General features: G+C 38.0%; 1 protein-coding gene across 1 annotated transcript in view; it reads left to right on the top strand.

The window, feature by feature from the left end:
- Positions 1-22544, top strand: part of LOC114650314 (vesicle transport protein SFT2B-like) — a 167371-nt gene that overhangs the window by 112120 nt on the left and 32707 nt on the right. Inside the window, exon 7 of the mRNA XM_028799865.2 lies at positions 15758-15787. Coding sequence (XP_028655698.2) covers positions 15758-15787 — 30 coding nt within the window. The remainder of the gene's footprint in view (positions 1-15757; positions 15788-22544) is intronic.

Raw genomic sequence — 22544 nt, 5'->3', positions numbered from 1 at the left:
CCGAAAAATAAAAACAAATAAAACAGACTAGACACATCCCTTGTATTTATATAGTATGTATTAAAGCAGGGTAATAAAATGGGGGGGAAAAAAAATATAAAAATGTGTATAGTTAAAAATATAGCAAATCAATCAAGTAAGGCAAAGCACAATACCTTTTAGCCATCTGTACAAAAGCAAGAATATATATATATATATATATATATATATATATATATATATATATACACATTAAGGCCAATATGGCTCCTTTCTTAAAGAAAGGCATTTGCCAAATAGCCATTTCCCTTACTTGTTCTGTACTTGGTTCCCATAATGCAGGGTATAAATAAATTCTGTAAGGTTTTTGCTGGCAATCATCAGGGGCCGCATGTATAAACGGTGCGTACGCACAGAAATGTTGCGTACGAACGTTTCCACGCTCAAATCGCGATGTATAAAACCTAAACTTGGCGTAAAGCCACGCACATTTCTACGGTACCTCATACCCTGGCATACGCAATTTCTCCGCTCGGTTTTGCAGACTGGCGGCACCCAGCATCAAAGCAGTGCTACTGTTCCTGTGTGGTCACCCTTTCTTTCTTAGACCCACATTCCTGATGCGGCTTTATAAATACACTGAAATTAACTGCATATTGTTTATTAGTGTAATGCATCTGATTGTAATTAACCTGTAGCAATATAATGGTCCAGGGAATAGCCATAGTATTCCAAATACCATAACTGCTTTAGCGTTGTTACGCTCACTGCATACGCTCACTGCATCTTCTTCTTTCAGCTGCTCCCGTTAAGAGTTGCCACAGCGGATCATCTTTTTCCATATTACTCTCACTGCACCACTCGGAGTATTTCTATCACTGTATCTGAGTGGGGAATCACAGCAGCAGCTGATCGGAAAGAGAATTATCGGTATACAGTTTCAAGCACACACTACCTCAACCACGGCAAAACGCGTCAAAGCCTTTCCTGTACGGACCTCGCGTTTCAGAAACAGTTTCATCCCAAGAACTATAAACGCACTCAATCAGTCCATCAAGTGCACCTTGTAGAACTGTTTGTACTTATAAGTACAATTACCCCACTGTAAACTTGCACTACAGTTATAATATTGCACAACCTGCGCCACTTTATAAAGTGCGTATGATGACGATATCAAAATATGTTGCTTATAGTATACAGATAAAACTTTAACTTCATTTAAATAATCTGTATTGTTAATAATTAAACATGTGAGGACACGGTGCCACAGCGCTAGCTAGTTCACGGATAGCTCCTGCCTTGCGCTGTATTATTGCTGGTGCTGATGCGACACTGGAAGGATAGACGGATAGAATAATTAAACATGTACTACGAAGATATTTCAGTGTTCCTTAAAAGTTTTGAAGAATCGTCATTCTAAGCTTACAGATGGCTTAACGTCTATTACAGAGCTGATTGTGTGGCGATTGGGTATTTGGAGAAAGAAAAGTAAGGACAGGAATTGGAGGTTAGTACGTCTGAAAGAGACAGTACTTCTGTAACAAATCATTTCATCGAAGGTCGCACATGGCGCAGCAAGCCTCTTGCGTGAGATATGAACAATCACTGCGCCACCGTGTTCCCATGTTTAATAACATGCTTTCATTCCTATCATCATGAAAAAGATATCACGTATACGTCTCAGTATTTTAATTATTCAGAGAGCTGTAATATCACGAATGCAATGGATTCTGTGCCCTGTCAGAGAAAGAGAAAGAACGGAAGCACGTAGTGATTCACACACACAGAGCACATAGAAGATCAAATACAGAACAAAGCATTTAACGTGCTACTTGAGAAACTAGTAAAATAAACGATTTTAAGATGAAGTTTATGATGATCTACTTTAATGACAAAATAAACTACGTGATTAAAGTGGAAATTTCGAGATTAAAGTTGACATTTCATGCATTTTTCCCCACTGTGTGCCTATTTTTTTTCTCTGTACGCTAATAAGCTTTCATACGACACTCAGACGGTCCGCTACGAGTCGCCTTTTCACGCCGACTTTGATATGTGACAACTTTTTTTATTTCGGGCATTGTGCGACTTTGTGAACTTGAGCTTTCGAGTTTCTCTGACACTAAATCACTCGATCAACTTTCTTTTGTTGATTACACCACTGTTTAAACCAACAAATAGTACGTTTTTCCTTTGCCTCCACTTGGTATTCGCTGAAATTCTTATATTTTCCCCCGTGCTTTTCCCATTGTCTTTTCACAGAAGGCTATTTATATAGATTTGCATATTCAAAGAGGCATAATTCTGGGAGGAGTTGGGGCGGGACAGAAGGCACGTGCACGTGCGTTACTTTTCACGCTGATCGGGATTTATGTAGTGGAAGAACGTGAAAGTTTGTGTGCGCACAGATTCCTGCATCTGGATTTTTCTATGCGTACGCACATTCCCGCTTTTGTGCTTACGCCATGTTATAGTGTGAGTTCTACGCACGGCGTTATACATGAGGCTCCAGGTGAGGTCCCGGCACACTCAGTAATGTTAGCCTCTGAGAAATTGTATTACAGGTCTCTGTATTATTACAGAATAGAGTATCAGTGGCAGTAATTATTAATGTTTTAAAGATGATTCAAAGTTGATTTTAAAATTGGTGTAAATCATTGTGTTGTATTTGGGATCAAGGCCTAAAATTATAATTAACTCATCAGAAAGTTGACATGCATAAATGTCGTCTTATTTAAACACTAAAAGTTATTAGCACCATCCTCATTTCTCTTTCTACCACATTCTGAATAACAACTCATCATGCTCTAAAAATTGTGTTTCATTCTGTTTCATCATGGTTTATATCTGTTGTAGTTAGTAACAATATGCAGCAGTACAGCGGTGTCAACCCTTTTAAAACTGTGGTCTTGCTTTGATAAAAAATGTAGCATCTCCAGTTCATTTAAGTTTTATTGTCACACATGCATATTACAATGAAATTCCTATCTGCATGCTTGACCAACACACATAACACTGCCTTGCATCCGACACTGAATCCTGTTCCAGAGCACAATAAATTAGAATAGGTAGTGGTGAGTGAAACCGCTGAGTTTCCTTTTGCATATAGTTTCACAAAGTTAATGCTAATGTTCATTTTGAGTGTTTTATTTTTTTTTTCTCTCCCTTTTCCCAATTAAAAAGCTCACTAAAAAGGTGTTTTGGAGTTTTAAAACTTTTTTTGTGGGGGTAGAAAAAGAAACAGGGATTGGGACCACAATGCTTCTTTTTAGGACCCATAAATTTAACAGAAAAGGATCCAGATGAAAAGAAAGTGTTTTTTACTTAATTGTTCATGGTCATTTCTAGTGTTGTCTGTCTTGCCATACCAGCTGCTCTAATTGCACAGCCCTTTTTATGTTGTTTCAATGCACTTGTACTTCTTTCACAAACAGATGGCATCCGGAAGCCCAAGTAACATGAACAATCTTAAGCAGAATTACTTCATATTGAGAAATGTGCACATAAAGGTGTGAAGTAAATTGTAAATGCAAAATCTGTAGAATTTAGCTCAGTCTCTTAATAAACAACTTGCATGCTACTTCTGTGGGAGGCAGTGATACATACTGAGACCTTCTGATGGGTGGCTGAAAAAGTAGAAAAGAAGCACTTTGAGAATCCGTTTCTGATAGTTTGGACCTAAGTTATGAGTCATTAAAATATTCACAATGAGAAATCCTTAATTCTTTATTTATCCAATTCGTAAAGTAGTTTTTAAATGGTTCCAATGTCACACAAATTCTGTTAGGCTTTGATTCATGTTTACAAAAAAAAATAATCAGTTCACTGGTATCTAACTGAAGAAAGGGCAGCAGGTAAGAGAAGAGGAGTTTTATATTTCCATATTCACCAACCCCCCCCCCCCCCCCCCCCCCAAGGCACATATATTTGATTTGACCGAGAAAACTGGCACAGGGGAAGCTGCAGGAACCAAATGTTCAACCACAAAAATATACTTTTGAAAACAAGTTAATATATATAATATAGCATTTTTTGGGCTAAACAAAACAGTAAGAAACTGGTGTCATTTTGCACTGTTATGTTACTCAGTGCTGAGTAATACGTTTGTGTGAAAATATTGTAAGAGAGTACAGGAAGCTGTTTACAGGCAGGACTGAAAGATGGCAGCCTGCAAGCATTTCATAGAGTGAACAGGGTGCAATGTTTGAGTAGGTGCAAGAACTGAAAAGGAACTCCACACAGGCATTACTGCTCACCAGTATGATCAACTCGGTGATCGTGAAGAATATTAAGGCAAGTGCTGCCAACAAGTACAAACTTGCTTTGTCTTATTCCCAGTTCATATCAGCTTGGTAACATAGCTTGTCCTCTGTAAAAATGGGAAAATTATGCTGCGGCAGTACTACTTAGAGAAATTCAATTCCCAGCCATCAGCAGTAGTGCATAATGGTGGACAGGAGATCAGTACACGATTTAGAAGAGCATTTTTTCAGTAAAATAATTGGTCGTAGGGAACCTGCAGAAGTGATTGGTACACTGTTTAAGTGCAATCATATTATATGTCTATTAGATGCCATCGTGATTTTTTTTATGTTTGTTTGTTTGAACATTTCCATTGTGCGTCAATCAGGATAGAAGTGAAGACAAGTTGAAGCATTCTAATCTTTTCCGAGTATATACAACATGATTAAGGAATTCAGTACTTTCATTCTTGGAAGCTTAAAGTAATTGCATCTCTGTATTGTTAATTTCTTAGTGTTTTTCCTATAGTACATGTGCAAAAGACACTGGTCGAGTTGTTTCCTATAATAATTCATAGTCTGATGTGGAATATGTAATATAGTGTAATTGTTTCATATGTTATAGAAAAATACTGCAGTGCAGTATACAAATTATACATTCAATGACCAGAAAGTAACTTAGCATTTGGCCTGACTGAAAATAGGTTCTTCCTCTGAATTTTCTTAATCTGCCAATTATTTTTTACCCCTTTCATAATAACCCTGCTTGTGAAGAAATTGCCAAAGCAGATTACTTCTACTTAAAAAAAAAAAAAAAATTTCTTTTTTTTTCTATTCATAACAAGGTCTATTCTAGAAGTACAAGTGTGAATGCGCTTAATTTATCTCATAGCTCTGTATACCATCTTTTAAATGGAAAAGAAATTGAATGTAAGCAAAGAAAAGCGATGCCACCATCATGGCATGCTATTTGACTTGACCTTATAGCACAAACTTTTTATGTAACCGGCACAGTTGTAAATTCAACATGGTTAAACACAAACGAAAAGAAGACACAAAGACATACTCTTTAGGTGAAAGTTGTAATAAAACAAGGGAGTGAAACTGTTGTCCAGATTAGCTGAGAAGTTAACCCTGCACATAGTTTTAGATAAGATCATGGTTTGGACTGTTCAAAAGGTTGTGTGTGTTGATAATGGCATTCTTCTACTGACTGAGTATTGTAGTCCCCGTGTCAACGCTACCACCATTTCCAGGTAAGAGGAGGGTCTTTATATACTGTGTAAATGTGTGTGTATATATACTGTATATATGAAACATTATATACATACATATGTATATCGTGTTTCAGACTACGAATGCTAATATATACATACTGTATACATATATATATATTCACATTCATATATTCACATACAGTGTGTATGTGTGTGTGTGTGTGTGTGTATATATATATATATATATATATATATATATATATATATATTTATTCATACTAGCTGTGTAAGCCTGTGCTGTAAAAAGCCCAGGGTCCTAGAAACTATTGAGATCGTCGGAACAAAAACTGAAATGTAGAGATTTAATTCAAAGGAACTACTCTGGGTGTGTCTCTCCTAGGAGTTTTCGTTTTGCTGATGTGCTCACCTCGGTTGTGTATTAGCAGCTAAGCAAGTTTGTTTCCTCTGAGGTAGAGCGCTTACCCCAACTGCACCTCTCACTTCCAGGCCGAAAAGACAGACTCACACACTTCCACGTGCAGACTTTTTATTTATATATAGTGTGATGGAACTGGCTCATCACTGTGCCCCAAACATGTTCACATAGTCAAAGTCCTGGGTTCAAATAAAGGTGCGTTTTATTACACAATACCTCCAAAAGTTCACAAAAGCACAAGTAATGTCTCACCACAGTTCACTTTACAATTCCTATCCTCTCACCACTGCACTGCCCTCCTCCAGGTGAGTGTTGCCGTACATCTTCCAGCTCTGACTTGCCTGGATAAGGGAGTGCAGTCCCTTTTATTGAAGACCCGGGAGTATTTCTGGTGCCAGGGCTGCTGCCCTTTGGAAGCAGTTCCAGGTCATATGGAAGTCCAGTATATTAGGGAGCAGCTCTCACTTCAGTGCCCCTACTTGCCGCACCCACTGACCCCAACAAGGCTGTGCTGCTGGACTACACCTCTTGTCATTCCCTGCTGGTTCCCGAATGGGCGGCGATATGGAGGGCTGCTGCCATCTATAGCCTGGAGGGAATAAACATCTTTCAGAGATCGTCCTTCCCTGTCTTCTTTTATCCTGACCAGGGACGGCACATGTCCGGTCAGGACACCTGTTCATTTGTTTGGGTCTTCCTGCTTGGGTAAGGAACCATCTCTTCTGGCTGGGATGTGCATCTATCCATTAGGGTAGACTTGACCTGGTGCAGTATTATAATTTAGTATTATTGTGATATTTCCCTCTACTTACCCTTTACCTATTTTCTTTAGGAATAAGTGAACTCATCAGGTTCATTACTGGGTTGCTGTACTGTCGTACCTTAAGATTAACACACACATACACAGATATACTGTACACATACACACAGAACCTAACTACAGAAGTACTGTACGAAAGACGTATAAACATGCACGTTCTTCTCTAGCAATTTAACCCACACAAGTGTCGTATGAATAATACATGCACTGTCCGCTTTTCCCTAGTACTCCGACAGACTTACTTACCATAGGCATGAACAATGTAAGATGTCTTAGATTTATCTCAGACCTAAATATTATTTTTGGTCTCCAAGAATATATTCGAACATACAAAGGCTATCCTGTAGGCCATTTATCAACCAATGAATGTCTGTCTTTAACGCACTGTTCATTATCGGATCAAGCTCTTCGTCCTCAGAAACCTTGCAGCTTGGATCATAGTGCTCTTCTTTATGGCCCCTGGTGCTCAAAAAAATGTACCTTATTACTTCAATCACTCCCGATATAACGATTAAGTATAGACAGTTAAAAGCTGTGGTATTGATTAAAGAACAATAATACCTATAGAGAAAGGCATAAAAGAAAATGTGGATAGCAAAGCCTGGATATACAGTATATATAGTCTTTAGAAATGGTTTTCGAAAAGTTTAAGATGTCAAAGATGAATGTACCAGGGTGGCACTGATTTAGCAATCGAAATTTATGAAATGCTTTAGCAGATGCTAGTGCCCTCTTCTGATGACACTCTCGTCTCGTTTTTCAGTCCATCCATATAGTCCATATGATAGATGATTTTGCATCAACTGTCTAATCTGTTTTGAGTATGTCTGTTTCCCAAACAATAACATTTTTTGATGTTTTTTAAGAAATTTCTTGTCCCAAGCTGTAAATTTGGCAATTTCTAGTTCCACGGCAAAGTAATCGGATACAGTTTTAAGCACCTGGACATCTTCCTTTCCTAGACTGTAAACCAGTTTAATTCCTAGGTGCCCATCTCTTCACAGGTGATAAAATCATTTTGTGCTCCATCTAAACAGATGTCACTGTGATTGACAGTGGTATAACTCAGTAAACTAGAATGCCTTGAGGTCCTGCCTTCCCGAAAGTTAAATCCATCCTGTCAACTTGAGCAAAATATCTGTTTTAAAATGATACAATTTAACTGTCCTTTTGTAAGATGAAGTTAATTTTTTGTTTGTGTGAGCAAAAAAAAAATAAATCCACGACACTACATATGTATGTTTGTATATGTGTATGTGTGAGTCACTAGCTTGTCCCTTATAGGCAAAAAATAGGCCCCCCTTTCCACTGATTCTACATTCTGTGCACCAACTCAAGATTCTATAACAATAGCCTCCCTGCAGACTGGCCAAGCTAATATTAGCACATTCCCTGCTATTAATTTTAAACATTATACAGTAGATTTGCCATAAATAAATAAAAGGCAAATTTTTTTTAATAAGGTGTTTTTTTTTTTTTAATATATAGAAGTTTTTGAAGAGACTATCTCCATCATTAAATTGTTCCAGATTTTAGGTGCATGAAAGAAAAAAAGCTGTATTAGCTGTTATTTTATGCTTCACTGTCCAGATCATTGAGGAAGCCAATGGAGTGTTTCCCCTACCAATGAAATGAATGCCTGGTAATCTGTAAGTGCCAATTTAGGATGGTGTTGTAAAGGCATTGTGTCTTTCAGTCTTGAAGCTTTATATATATATATATATATATATATATATATATATATATATACTTTATTAATCAACAAAAATTTTTTTTTTTTTTTTTTAAATACTACTGTTTTCATAAAGCATGTCATGTAAAAGGAAGTTGCTACTTTGAAAGCTCAGCCAATGATAAACAAAAATCCAAAGAAGTAAGAGGGGTTCCCAACTTTTTCATATGACTGTATCTTGTAGTGCAAAGCAAATATTGATGTCCAGATTTCCTACTTGTTATAAAAAATTGCAATATGTGATTTGATTCGAAATTTTAAGTATCCATTTTTTGTTGTTTAGTTATGTTATTTTCTATTACATTATATTTTCCTTCTAGTCATCCATTCATCCATTTTCTGTACCCACTATTTCTTTAGCAGGATCATGAGGAGCCTGTATTCTATCTCAGCAAGCATAGGGCACAATGCAGGAACAATCCCTGGACAGGGTGTCAGTTTATCACAGGTTGAACATACAGAGGCACACATATACACACTAGAGCCAATTTAGCATCACCAATCCACCTAACCTTCATGTCTTTGGACTGTGGAAGGATACTGGAGCACCCAGAGGAAACCCACACAGACATGTGAACCCCAGTCTCCTTGTGGCAAGGCAGCACCACTATTATTTTCCCTCCGTACTGCCCACATTTGATATCATTATATTATTTAATAACTACAGCTATTATTCAATGATTTATAGGTGCACCTATACTACAGTATATAGAAAAGTGCTGCCTTGAACCAAATCTCCAAATCCGAGACCATGGTCCTCAGCCGGAAAAGGGGTGGAGTGCCCTCTCAGGGTTGGGAGCGAGATCCTGCCCCAAGTGGAGGAGTTCAAGTATCTTGGGGTCTTGTTCACGAGTGAGGGAAGAATGGAGCATGAGATCGACAGGCGGATCGGTGCTGCGTCCGCAGTGATGCGGGCTCTGCATCGGTCTGTCGTGGTAAAAAAGTAGCTGAGGAATAAGGCAAAGCTCTCAATTTACGAGTAAATCTATGTTCCTACCCTCACATATGGTCATGAGCTATGGGTAGTGACCGAAAGAACGAGATCGTGAATACAAGCGGCTGAAATGAGTTTTCTCCACAGGGTGTCTGGGCTCTCCCTTAAAAATAGGGTGAGAAGCTCAATCATCCGGGAGGGGCTCAGAGTAGAGCCGCTGCTCCTCCGCATCGAGAGCAGTCAGATTATGTGGCTCGGGCATCTGATCAGGATGCCTCCTAGACGCCTACCTGGTGAGGGGTTCCGGGCACGTCCAACCGGGAGGAGGCCCCGGGGAAGACCCAGGACAAGCTGGAGGGACTGTGTCTCCCGGCTGGCCTGGGAACGCCTTGGGATTCCCCCGGAAGAGCTAGAAGAAGTGGCCGGGGAGAGGGAAGTCTGGGCATCTCTGCTCAAGCTGCTGCCCCCGCGACCCGACCTCGGATAAGCGGAAGAGGATGGATGGATGGATGCCTTGAACCTATTATTAAAATTGATCAACTAGCTATTTACATTGCTCGCTGTAGTAAAGTCAGTATTGTAATCTGGCTGGCTAGAAAAAAATCAAAGCAGTTCTCGCATTAAAATGTCTCATAACAGTGGGTTCCACTTTTAGTTTTAGCTATAGGTACTAATATATCAAAGCAGACACAGTAGTTAAAGATTCCAATATCCTAAGTTGCATCAGTGAAAAATCCCTTCAAAATTACTAAATGTAACGTGCGACCATCCTTGTGCATTGGATGTGTAACATGGTGGCTCAGATCAAGACAAGATTTATAAACTACCTTGCTTTGGAATCACATTCATTATTTATATGAAAATTGAAATCTACTTAATAGAAGCTTCTCATAACCATATACAGTGGAACCTCTGTTCACGAACGTCTCGGTACACGTACAAATCAGTTTATGACCAAAACGTTCGCCAAACTTTTGCCTCGGTTCACAACCACACACTCGGTATACGAACAAGCCAGGTTCCCTTTCGGTTTGTACATGTTCAGTCTCTCCCTGTGCATTTCCTGTGCAGCAAGCAAGAGAGAGAGCGCAACACGCACACACACACAGGCAGCGCGAGAGAGAGACACGCACACACACACAGGCAGCGCGAGAGAGAGACAGACGCACACACACACAGGCAGCGGGAGAGAGAGACAGACGCACACACACACAGGCAGCGCGAGAGAGAGAGACAGACGCACACACACACAGGCAGCGCGAGAGAGAGAGAGAGCCGCGCACACACACAGGCAGCGAGAGAGAGAGAGCCACGCGCACACACACACACACACAGGCAGAGAGAGAAAGAGAAAGAAACGCACACACACACACACACACACAGACAGACAGACAGAGAGAGAGAGAGGAGTGCGTGGGAGAGACACACAGGCGCTCCAGGCTCGCAAAAGAGAGACACACACACACCGGCAGCACCAGAAAGAGCTGCGCACACACACAGGCAGCGCCAGAGAAGGCAGCGCGAGAGAGAGACAGACACACACAGGAGCTTGTGGGAGAGAGAGGCGTGCACACTCACAGGAGCGTGCTAGAGAGACACACAGGCGCTCCAGGCTCGCAAAACAGACACACACACACACACAGGCAGAGAGAGAGAGAGAAACAGACAGACAGACAGAGGAGCGCACACACACACACACAGGCGCTCCAGGCTCTCAAAAGAGAGACACACACACACACAGGCGCTCCAAGCTCGCAAAAGAGAGGCACACACACACAGGCAGAGAGAGAGAGAGAAAAAGAAACACACACGCACACGCGAGAGAGGCGTGGACACACACAGGAGTGCACGCGAGAGACACACAGGCGCTCCAGGCTCGCAAAAGAGAGACTCACACACACAGGCAACACCAGAGAGAGAGAGAGAGCCGCGCACACACACAGGAGCGGGCTAGAGAGACACACAGGCGCTCCAGGCTCGGAAAAGAGACGCACGCACACACACACACACACACAGACACGAGAGAGAGACGCATAAGGTAGAGAAGGCTTGTTTTTGTTTTCAGTTCTGTTTACAGTGATCGGTTTGTAGCCTGCATTGTTGCAATGTTACTTTTCTTGGTGGTTTATTAAATTACGGATTTTTCAAATGTTCATTTTTTTCCCCTGTGCTTAAACCTCATTAAAAAAAAATGTTTTTAGCGAGCAGTTCCTAGCACTATAGCGCAAACTCTTGCAGTGTTAGTTTTCTCTGTTGTTCAAGGTATTCTCAGTGTTATTCAATGTTTTTACATTTAGTTTACTATTACGCTGTGCATTCTATGGTATAATTAACTATATTTGTGCTTAAAAATTTAAAAAAATATATATATTTACATACAGTTCATACGGTCTGGAACGGATTAATTTTATTTACATACAATCCTATGGGGGAAATTGCCTCGGTTCACGACCAAATCAGTTTACGACCAGAGTTTTGGAACGAATTATGGTCGTGAACCGAGGTTCCACTGTACTATGTTAGATAATAAATGAGGAAATCATTGATAAACAGTGCATTATAATTTGGGACATTGTAAATACCTTTAATAATGATAACAAGATATTGGAAAGAAGCTGATGTCTTTAAACATTCAGCCTAATTAAAAAATCCTTGCCACCTTTCTTTGGTAAACAAAATAAACAAACAAACTTAAAATTTGGAGAGGCCAATTGGTATGGCAGTTCCAACACTGCTAAGCCATGTTTAAAATTGTTTGAAAACTACAAATTAAACCAATTTTAAATTATATATAGTTACAGAATTCTTTATTACTTTGCTGATGTTGTCCAAAAAGATCAAGGAAGCTTGTCTACTGCACGACAGACTGTCCTGCCTGATGAAGTGAATGTAGTGTTCCAGAGAACAGGTCCCATTTGACCATAAAGCCAAAACCATGCTTTATGCAGAAGAATTTTAGCCAGTTTTTCACAGAAGAGAAGAATCTTCCATAAGCTTTATCCAATCTCCTCTTCATTGACAAGGCTCATGAAATTATCATCCTTACGGTTGTGGTCCTTACTCTGAGTACTTCAAAAGCTTCAGGAAGTCTGTCTTCAGTACCTCAAACTGGCAATGGCAAATGTCATTAATTCTTGTTTAGACATTCCTGTACCTTTCAAAGACAGATGGGATTTCTCTTGCAGTTTCCTGATTATTAGCAACAGCAACACAAAACTGTTGTGGTCAGACAAGGAAAGGCTGACAGTATGGCATAGTGGTTTAAGGCTTTGGACTTCAAATCCCTCAACTGACACTGTGTGACCATGAACTAGTCACTTCACCTGCCTGTGCTCCAACTGGAGAAAACAAAAAGAAATGTAACCAGTCATACCTGTGTCTCAAATGAAGGTGTCAGCCATATACAAATGAGTAAATGTAAATAAGTATGCAAATAAGTCAAGTGTCCAAAAATTTAAAGGGAGAATGATTAGCACAATAATTCATTGATGTGAACTGTACCTGAAAGCATTATTAAAGCTGTAGGAAGCTGTTATGTACTGTACTTTAGAAAAATATAACATGATCAAAGCAAAATGGTTTAAAACAGCATTGGCTTGTTTCAGACTGTGTGTGTAAACCAGTAGTGTTAGTTTTGCAGTTTCTATTTAGCTACCATTTATTGATTTTTTTTTTTTTTTTGGTTTCAACCTTGATATACTTATGTTTTCTCAGTCTTTTGTGGTATTATAGTATTTGAGATTGTAGACCTATAATTAATTAATTTCTAGTTTGTGCAGGATTAACCATATGTCATGCAAATATGTGTGTTCTGGCAGACTGTTATTGATATGATAGCCTAATGTCTTTCACTGACTAAATTTGAAATGCTGTCAATAGAATAGAATTGTTCAATAGACATAATGCTTTTTCAGGTTTCCTCTTTTTGCTTAGTTAAATATATTTGCCCTCAGTAGGGTACTAGTACACTGTGGAGCACACTTAGTTGAGATGTTCTGTACAATTCTGTATACATCTACAGTGTGTTCACCCATAATGTACTGTAATAGAACAATTACCATAAAAGCTATATTTAAACTTGAAATATTTCTTTCCAGGAGTAAACAAATGACACGTATTGTTGGCTGCTTTCACTTAGTGTTATATAAACTCAATCACACTTTGTGTTTTCATTATCAGTTTTTGTCTTTGGTTATTTATTAGTAATTTTTTGCAATTTTTTTTAGCCTCAGTATTGTGTAGTGGAAACATATTTCTGTGCATACTTGTGTGTGTAAGTATGCAGTTTTAATCTTAGAATTAAAACAATTTTGCCATTTTTTTGATTTGTTAATTATATGGTATTATTAGCTAGTTCTTTCAATAGATAGTGTTTGAATGTTGCAATAATCACGCTACTTCATATTATTTTAGAGCAAAGTATTGCTAGGCTTTTTCAGTGACAAAATCCGTTGTAACATGTCACCAGAGTTTTTTTAACCTTTAATATTGTAAAATGCTGATATTTCTTAATATCCCATTTTTTCTTTAGCAAAGTGACATGTTCTTCAATAACAAGTCTTTACTCTGTAAAAGTGCAACGTATATAGAGAGCTTAAGCACTGTATGTACTTCTTCTGTCATGTCTAAACACATGCTTTCAGTAAGATGTGGGTAATAGTAACAATACCCCTATAGATTGTCACAACAGCATCATAGTGCACTTGAGAAGTTAAAAAGTTACAATAAATTATAAGAGATTCTGATGTGGAAAATGTATCAAGTTATAATATAAACATGCCGCCTTCTGCTGTAGCTAGCATTTGATTTATAAGTAAGGGAATTTTTGGATATACCACAAAAAAGAAATTAAACGGTACACACAATTATTTAGTAGTTCTTAACATTTTTTTATCAGATGGAATTTTGAAGAAAAGACAAAGAGGAAGTAACATTTAGAGTAAATGAAGAGGTAATTTGGTGACTGTAATGATATAAAGTCTGTAAAACTTGTACTAGATTAGAAAAAACATGCTGGCATTCATTTGAATCTGACAGATGTCTAAAATGAATCCAGAGAAAAATGCCAAAATGTATTTTTTGTTGGTAAAGAAATGTCATTGATGGAATGATAGCAGTGTTCTATCACATTTGATGCAGTTTTTGTTGTGTGTTTGTATGATAGAAGCAATATGATTTGTAATTACAGTCTATTTAAATTGTCTCTATAGTTTATTCCCTGAAAACAATCCCTACAATGGGCAAATTTGTTCACCATTCATTATTAATCTCACAATTAGAGATGCTCTGATCATTTTTTTTTTTTTTTGTACCAATACTGATCACCAGTTTCATGTTTCTAGAATTGACGTATACCAAAAGCCATTTTGATTTGTTTTCTTTTATCTTATTATGTTTTTCTTTCATTAAGCTCCTGCATAACTAGCCATGTAGAACTCTTATGTTCTTCATTAAAGTGGTATTTTTACAATTAAACTGCTTGTTTTCATTTTTTTAACAACAAAATTCTGTAGGCTTATTCAGTAACCATATAAAATGCTACAATAAATACAATCCCTTTAAAATAGAAAGGCTTGTCATAATTACACTCCACAATTCTAATAAAATGTTCATGTTTATCAAGAATATACATAGCTAATGTGCTTAACATGTTTACAAATAAAATCAACATATTTGGCTCTTAAGCTAGTAAGCCTGTTGTTTACTAAGCATGTACATTTTTCTTTTCTTTTTCTAATTAAAAATTATAACACAAAATGAAAAGGTTTGAACTCATTCTATTTTCATTTCTGCCAAAGATGCAAATCTCTTTTCTTAGTCTGTGCAATGACTCTTCATGCATAGCCTGACTTCTCAGATAGCCTTTTCTCAGTTATTTCATTTACTTTCTTTAATATAAAAGTCAACATTTCTGCCTTCACTCACTCCTAAGTTGTAACTGTTGGCTCTCTATTTACAGCTAGTTCCAGCAGCATAAGGATACCTGCAGTTCCTTTTCTTAAAGAAGCTCCATCCATCCATCCATCTTCTAACCCGCTGAATCCAAACACAGGGTCACGGGGGTCTGCTGGAGCCAATCCCAGCCAACACAGGGCACAAGGCAGGAAACAATCCTGGGCAGGGTGCCAACCCCACCGCAGGACACACACAAACACACCCACACACCAAGCACACACTAACTCTAATTATAGTAAACATTAGAAAAACAGATTCTCATTAAGTAATTTTTTGAGATTTTCTAATTTATTGATCACTGGTTAATACATCCTTTGGTGTGAAAATGGGCCTATCTAGATTGGAGCATCACTACTCACAATATTGAAGATCCCAGTTTACATAAAATAAATATTTTATGTTTGCAAAAGAATTCATGTTTTTTTTTCTTTTTTCTTCTACAGGTACAGTTTGTCATTCATTCCTTTTGCAAGGTTTGTTTTTTAACTTTGAATTTGTTAAGTTAAAATGTGTTTGCTTTCTAATAGTTTCACTATTTTATTAAATGTGTCCAGTTTGATTATCAGAAATTTAGAAAGTTGTTTACCATCATGTTCTTTTTTGCTCTCAGTTGCCAAGCAGAGGAAATAGTTTGAAATGTGTAGTGATAGTGTGTTTCTATTAGTTTTATCCATATATTGTACAATTTTTTAGGACTCTTTTGGAGGTGCACTAATTTGGATTCAGATGGCATATTGTTCAGTTTTTAATCCTTATTTCCAATGCAAACGTTAACACTCCATCTGTGTCAACCTGTAAGTTTCATGGAGATCTGTGTCTTAAAAGAAAGAGCGTAGATTTCATACTTCTGAGACTGTGTAGCTTGTAAGTGGATTCTGTTGTCTTGTTTATAATACTTTAAATTTTTGACTATTTCAGCCAAAGTCAAACTTCCAGTTTCGTTCAAGTTGTATATATATACTGTGATCTGAGATATTCTTCCTATGTTTAATTTGCTTTAGATAATCAGCTGGTTCAAAAGTATATTACAATCAATGGTGTTTGCATCACACTTATAGTACCAGATGTCTTTGCTTTAGCATTTTTCCAGATTAATGTTAAATTTATCATGCTAAAGGTAAAGCAATCAGATGCTGATACACATCTATTAGAGTAGATGCCCAAATCATTTATATGCTGTTCAAAAAAGATAGAGATGATAGTAGAGACCTGCACAGTACTGATCCTGCTCCTTCCCAAAAAAGTTCCACCCACTCCTGCTCACTTTATGCAGCTCCTGAAAATACCAGGCAGTACTGGAGAGAATTGATATTTTTAAACATCTGTACAAACTTGTGTCAACAAGTTTTCACTTACTGTATTTTGTTTCTTTTAATCAGTTGTCCACTGTCTAGTAGAAATAGGATAATTTTCATAACAGCTTTTGCATGGTAAGAGGAGGATATTCCTAGCTTTTAGGCAATTCCTTTCTATCCATACTGTGTATTTCTGCATCACCTTTATCACTACATGGTCTGTTTAGGGCTTTGTGATTTGTATGTTGCCGTTTAGAGCACATGAATTGCCATATGAGATCTTATGCCTATATCCTCAGAAATATTTGCCAACATTAAAAAAATTAATAAAGAGAACCTTGTTGAGGTGGCCACCCACATATAGATTGCTGTTTATTTTGTTGCTTTGTGTGACTTTTTTTTGTGTGTGTGTGAATTGAAAATTTAATAATGCTGTACATGAATTACCAGCATTGAATACACAGATTAAAATATAATCATGCATCTACACCATGTGTAAAATATTCACATTTTATTAAAAAAAAAATTTTTGGTTATTGATGGGATGTTTGCTTCATATTCAATATTATGTGCTAAACCCAATGCATAGATGCATTTAGTAATAAGTAAAAGCTTCATGTTACTCTTTTAGTTATAATTGCCAAGTTTGGGTAAGGTGAATTTTCTTGCTGCATTAACCATTCATACACAGGCAAGTTAAGAATGTTTTGAAAATTCTGCAGTGTTGAGGCAAACCATCATAACTAGTTGTAAATGCTGCTTGATTCAAAGCAAATCTATTTAACTCTGTAAAAAAAAGTCCCAAGGACTTGTTGGTGGAAGTAGTTTACTCTGACCCTTTCAGTTTGGCATCTGAAAAGAGAAAATTAAATTTTAACCAAAGTCAAAGGAAGGAAAAATTAGGAAAGGTAGCATCTCAGTCTTTTTTGGTAAAATAGGAATAAATGAGTTGCTTTATGCATGAAATTCAGCAACCTTCAAAGAAATGTAAAATGCATCCAGCACTAACTTAGTGTAGATCTCTGTGTTACACTGGATATTACAGGTCTGGCTTCAGAGCCCTGCTATCATGAATTGAATTAAGCAGGTAAGAAATTAAATAGGTAGATAAATGGAAAAAATAGTGTTTACAATTTCTAACTTTAGTTCTGTCCGAAGGTGTGAATGTTTAAATCACTGAGTAAAAACTTCTCATTGTCATCCTTTGTGACACCTACAGACAGCACCTTGAACTTTTCAGCAATCTCTGAATTTTCTTTTAACACTAGCATTACCAAAGCCTACGAAAAAACTCATAATCCCGGCCCACCTTAAATCCCTTCGCACCTCTCTGTCAGTGTCTTTTGTGTTGTAAATGTGTCGATCAGCAAAAGCAGCAAGCAACCTGCTATGACATCCCCCCCACCAATGCAGAAAGGGTAGAAAGTTCTCTTGGTTCAAGTCTTGAGTTGTTTAGGGTAAATAATATAACATTATTTGGAGTACATGCATTTCATGTGTGTTCCGTGTCTACAACAATCGATGTAAACACATTGTTAAAACAGAAATGTTTTTCCTATTTTAGTAATAATTGACAAAATGTAGACATGAAGTGTATAATGTGTGCAGCTTGAAGTCCAAATATCAAATAAGCACTTTCACAAAAGGTACAAGTAGAACAAAACAAGTGCACTTTTATTCAAGAATATAACTGCAGAAAATGAACTTGCGTTATGGTACGATACTGACACGCCCTTAATAAAAAAAAAAAAAAAAAAAAAAAGCTAACCTTTACAAGTACCATAAATGTACACTAGCTGTTAGAGACTCAGATCAAATGTATGTTTTTATTCTATAATACTAAGAATAAGAGCAGCTTACTCCTCAAAACGGAGGCGTCCGGGATCGAACCGCAAACGTCTTGATTACAAGTAAGCAGTTCTTACCGCTGCACCACCAAAGCAGTCGTATAAAGCGTGAGTTCTTCTTTTGCAGTTATATTCTTGAACAAAAACGCACTTGTTTAGTTATACTTGTAACTTTTGTGAAAGTGTTTATTTGATATTTGGACTTCAGGCTTCACACATTATACATTTCATGGCTACATTTAGTCAATTATTATTAAAATATGAAAAATGTTTCTGTTCTAACAATGTGTTTACATAGATGATTGTAGACAGAAACATGCATGAAACGCATGTATTCCAAATAACGATATATTATTTATCTTAACTCTTTTAGGGCGGATGTCGACTTTTGTCGACAGGAGGGGTTGAAGGCGGATGTCGACAAAAGTCGACATCCAGGGATAGAGGGCGACAATCAGCTGTTAATGGCGACAAATCTCACTGTCACGTCACAGGCATTCCCTCTGTGCTTGGAGGAATGCTAGACTCGTTGACTCGGCAAATAAACATTGCGTGTGCGTGAGTTGCGAAATGTAAACAGACAAGATGGCACCGACATGTGAAAAGGCAGCGAAGCAAGTGCAGAAAAGAAAACACTCGCATTATGCGCATTTGCGCATTATCGCGGAGTCGGACTCTTGATTTTTCAGAATCGGACTTTATTGGCAGTGATCAGGAGATCGAGCAAGAGAGTTAGAAGCAGGCATCAGCTGATCAGACACCAGCCGATGCCGCGCCAGCGGATCTGCTGCCAGTTGCGTGCCTTCGCGCAGCCGATGCATTTACTGCAAGGTTCGCATGGGATAAATACACAGACATTGATCCGTTGAGAGCTGATCTGGCTACTGGAGTTTACAAGACGGCATGGCTTGCTGTTGGACACGACAGATCACCAGCTGCTGTACTTCAGGCTGCTCTCTCCTGATGCTGCTTTTCAGCTACTGTCAGACGAGACAAACAGGTAGGCAGAGATTTTTTTTTGAATCGCGGGCTGCGTTTGCATCGCATTCTCATTTTTCAAAGTGGAAACCCACAACGAAAGACGAGATGAAGCGCGCTGTGGCATTACAAATAGAGATGAGACAGAATTGGTGATATAACTTCAGGGAGCATTGGTCCAAACGTGTTTTGTCCCCTGGTGGCTTAGGTACGTGCTGCTGCAAAGTTTTATTCACTTCTGTAATAAACAGAAGCAAATCCCATGGGGTGAGCCAGGCTATAATGCCATACATAAAGTTCATAAAGTTTCAGAAGATGAAAAGAGGTGACAATACGGTTTTCATGCTGGCAGAAAACTTGGTGGCAGTGGCATGGCATGATGGCAAATGGGTGACTTGTCTCTCTACAGTACACACTAACAATATATGTTAGAAAGTGCAGCAACAGACAATTGAAAAATAGGCACCAAAGCAACACATATTGTAAGGAGTGCAATGTGGCAATGACTGAAATTGGCTGCTTTGAGCGAGATCAGACTTTGCTGTGTAAAATGTATGTGAAATCATAGAGTATGCAGGCTCATACAACATGCAAGACAGTAACATTTGTCAAAAGTAAATATTTTTTGTTGATTTGATATGTTAAACAATTGCTTTGTGTTCTTTTTTAAAAAATGTTAGTTTTTGGAAAAATATTCAGCCCTGGGAGAAAAGAAACAAAAAAAAAATTAGCCCTAAAAGAGTTAAACAACTCCAGGCAACTCACACGCAGGTAAAGAGACTTGAGTTAAGAGAACTTTCTGCCCTTTCTGTGTTGGTGGGGGGATTAGATAGCAGGCTGCTTGCTGATCGACACATTTACAACACAAAAAATGCTGACGGAGAGGTGTGAAGGGGTTTAATGTGGACTGGGATTAGGCTTTGGCATTTCTAGTGTTAATGAAATTGGAATCGGGCATAAGAATTGCAATTGATTCACCACTGTTTAAACATACTGTACATCAAAACGTTGTCTGCTGTGTTCTAACCTTTTTGCATGCTGTTTGCATGTTAGTTAAATAATAAAGTATAAATTCACTGCAAACATGATCTCTGTGCTCCATTTACCAGTGGCTTTGAAAATTCTAATACATATAATAATACTTGCTTTGTTTAACTTTGAAACAAAGTTGGCGCAAGGACAAATTTATCAGGCTGTACTGGATTTTACCTGGGGTCAAGGAGCAAAATGATATGTGATTACCATCCAAATAAAACCTGCATTTCAATTCACAATAAACTTGTCTGAGAGTGCATAGATAATAGATTAATGCAAACAGAACTTTGTTTACAATATATTGCCACAGGATCGGACTGTAACAAGCCAAACACATGTAATGTGACACAGGGAGTTTTTGCTTATCATTTATTTTTCAATATTTTTTGTAAGTACATTTGTAATTTTTTCCTACCTGGCACAAATACTTTTCTGCATTACATTTTGAGCTGCCCTCTTTGTCTGTATTTTTGATACTTGTGATACTTAAGTTATTGTTTTGTTGAGAAACTCTTACCAGATTCACACTAGTTTGATTAATCCCTAATGTGGAGGATTTTTAGATATAAAAGAATGTGAAACTGGTTAGAGCATTGCTGTGCATCACCCAGGCCCATAACTGTGGATGCTTTCACAGTCCATGGAATCAGACAAGGTGTTTATTCATTTCAGGCTAATTTGCAAAGAGTAAGGGATGACTGTATTTTTGTATTCAAAACAGAAATAACATCAAGGAAAATAAAGAATGACATTCGATTCATGACCCTGTTGATGTGGCAGCTGGACATGCTACCAGTTCTGTATCCAGTTTAGACCAGAGTAAGGAGGCTGTTTCTTATTGTAACATGCAAAATAATGCAGTTTTATCAATTTTTTTTCTTTTCCCTCCACATATTCATTTTTTGGTAAAGTTGGATTTTTGTGGGCCTTGGGGTCATGAGATAAATCCATTTTTGAAAACCATTAGGGTTTGTTAGGTTGCTTGCAAGTAGACAGAAATTCTTGTTAGTCAGTGGGGAAAATATTACTTATGACCTGAAGTTATAATTTCAAACTCCAAGCTAAATAATTATTTTGGGGAAAATCAGTTACATTTTTTATATATATATCTATAATAATAAAAGGCAAAGCCCTCACTGACTGACTGACTCACTCACTCACTCACTGACTGACTGACTCACTCATCACTAATTCTCCAACTTCCCGTGTAGGTGGAAGGCTGAAATTTGGCAGGCTCATTCCTTACAGCTTACTTACAAAAGTTAGGCAGTTTTCATTTCAAAATTATACGCGTAATGGTCATAACTGGAACCTCTTTTTTGTCCATATACTGTAATGGTAGGCAGCAAGATGGCCGTAGGAGACTAAGTTGCGTGTCGCGTCATCACGCCTCCCACGTAATCACGTGAACTGACTGTGAACTCAGTACGTAGAAAAGAAGGAGGAGCCCCAAAGAGCGCAGAAGAAAACATTCATTACACAATTGACAAGGCAGCGAAACAATAAGAAGCGAGTGAGTGACGCATACAAGCATCTTCATAAGACACGAGGTATAAAAAAGCACGGTGTAAACCGTAAGTCTAAATTAACTTTATAGAAACGCTCCCGCTGCCGTTTGCAATACCATATTCGCGAGATACAAGTTTAATGAGAAGACACGAGGTATAAAAAAGCACGGTGTAAACCGTAACCTTAACTTTATAGAAATGCTCCCGCTGCCGTTTGCAATGCCATATTCGCGAGATACAAGTTTAATGAGAAGACACGACGTATAAAAAAGCACGGTGTAAACCGTAACCTTAACTTTATAGAAACGCTCCCGCTGCCGTTTGCAATGCCATATTCGCGAGATACAAGTTTAATGAGAAGACACGAGGTATAAACGAGAGTTTGCATCACTTTGTAACAGAGTTAAAATTGCTGTAGCGAGAAACTTTTAACTGCCGGGTCTTAGCTAACATTAAATAAACCCGTGGACATCGCAACATCACACAAGACAGTGGCTCACGTGAAGTGACTGAACGCAGCAGGAGTGATCACTTCTATGAATCAAACCTCTTCAAAAAACACATTAC

This window comes from Erpetoichthys calabaricus, chromosome 4 (assembly GCF_900747795.2).
Source record: "Erpetoichthys calabaricus chromosome 4, fErpCal1.3, whole genome shotgun sequence".
In the NCBI taxonomy this organism is placed as follows: domain Eukaryota; kingdom Metazoa; phylum Chordata; class Cladistia; order Polypteriformes; family Polypteridae; genus Erpetoichthys; species Erpetoichthys calabaricus.
This window is presented reverse-complemented; position numbering and strand designations above follow the sequence as displayed.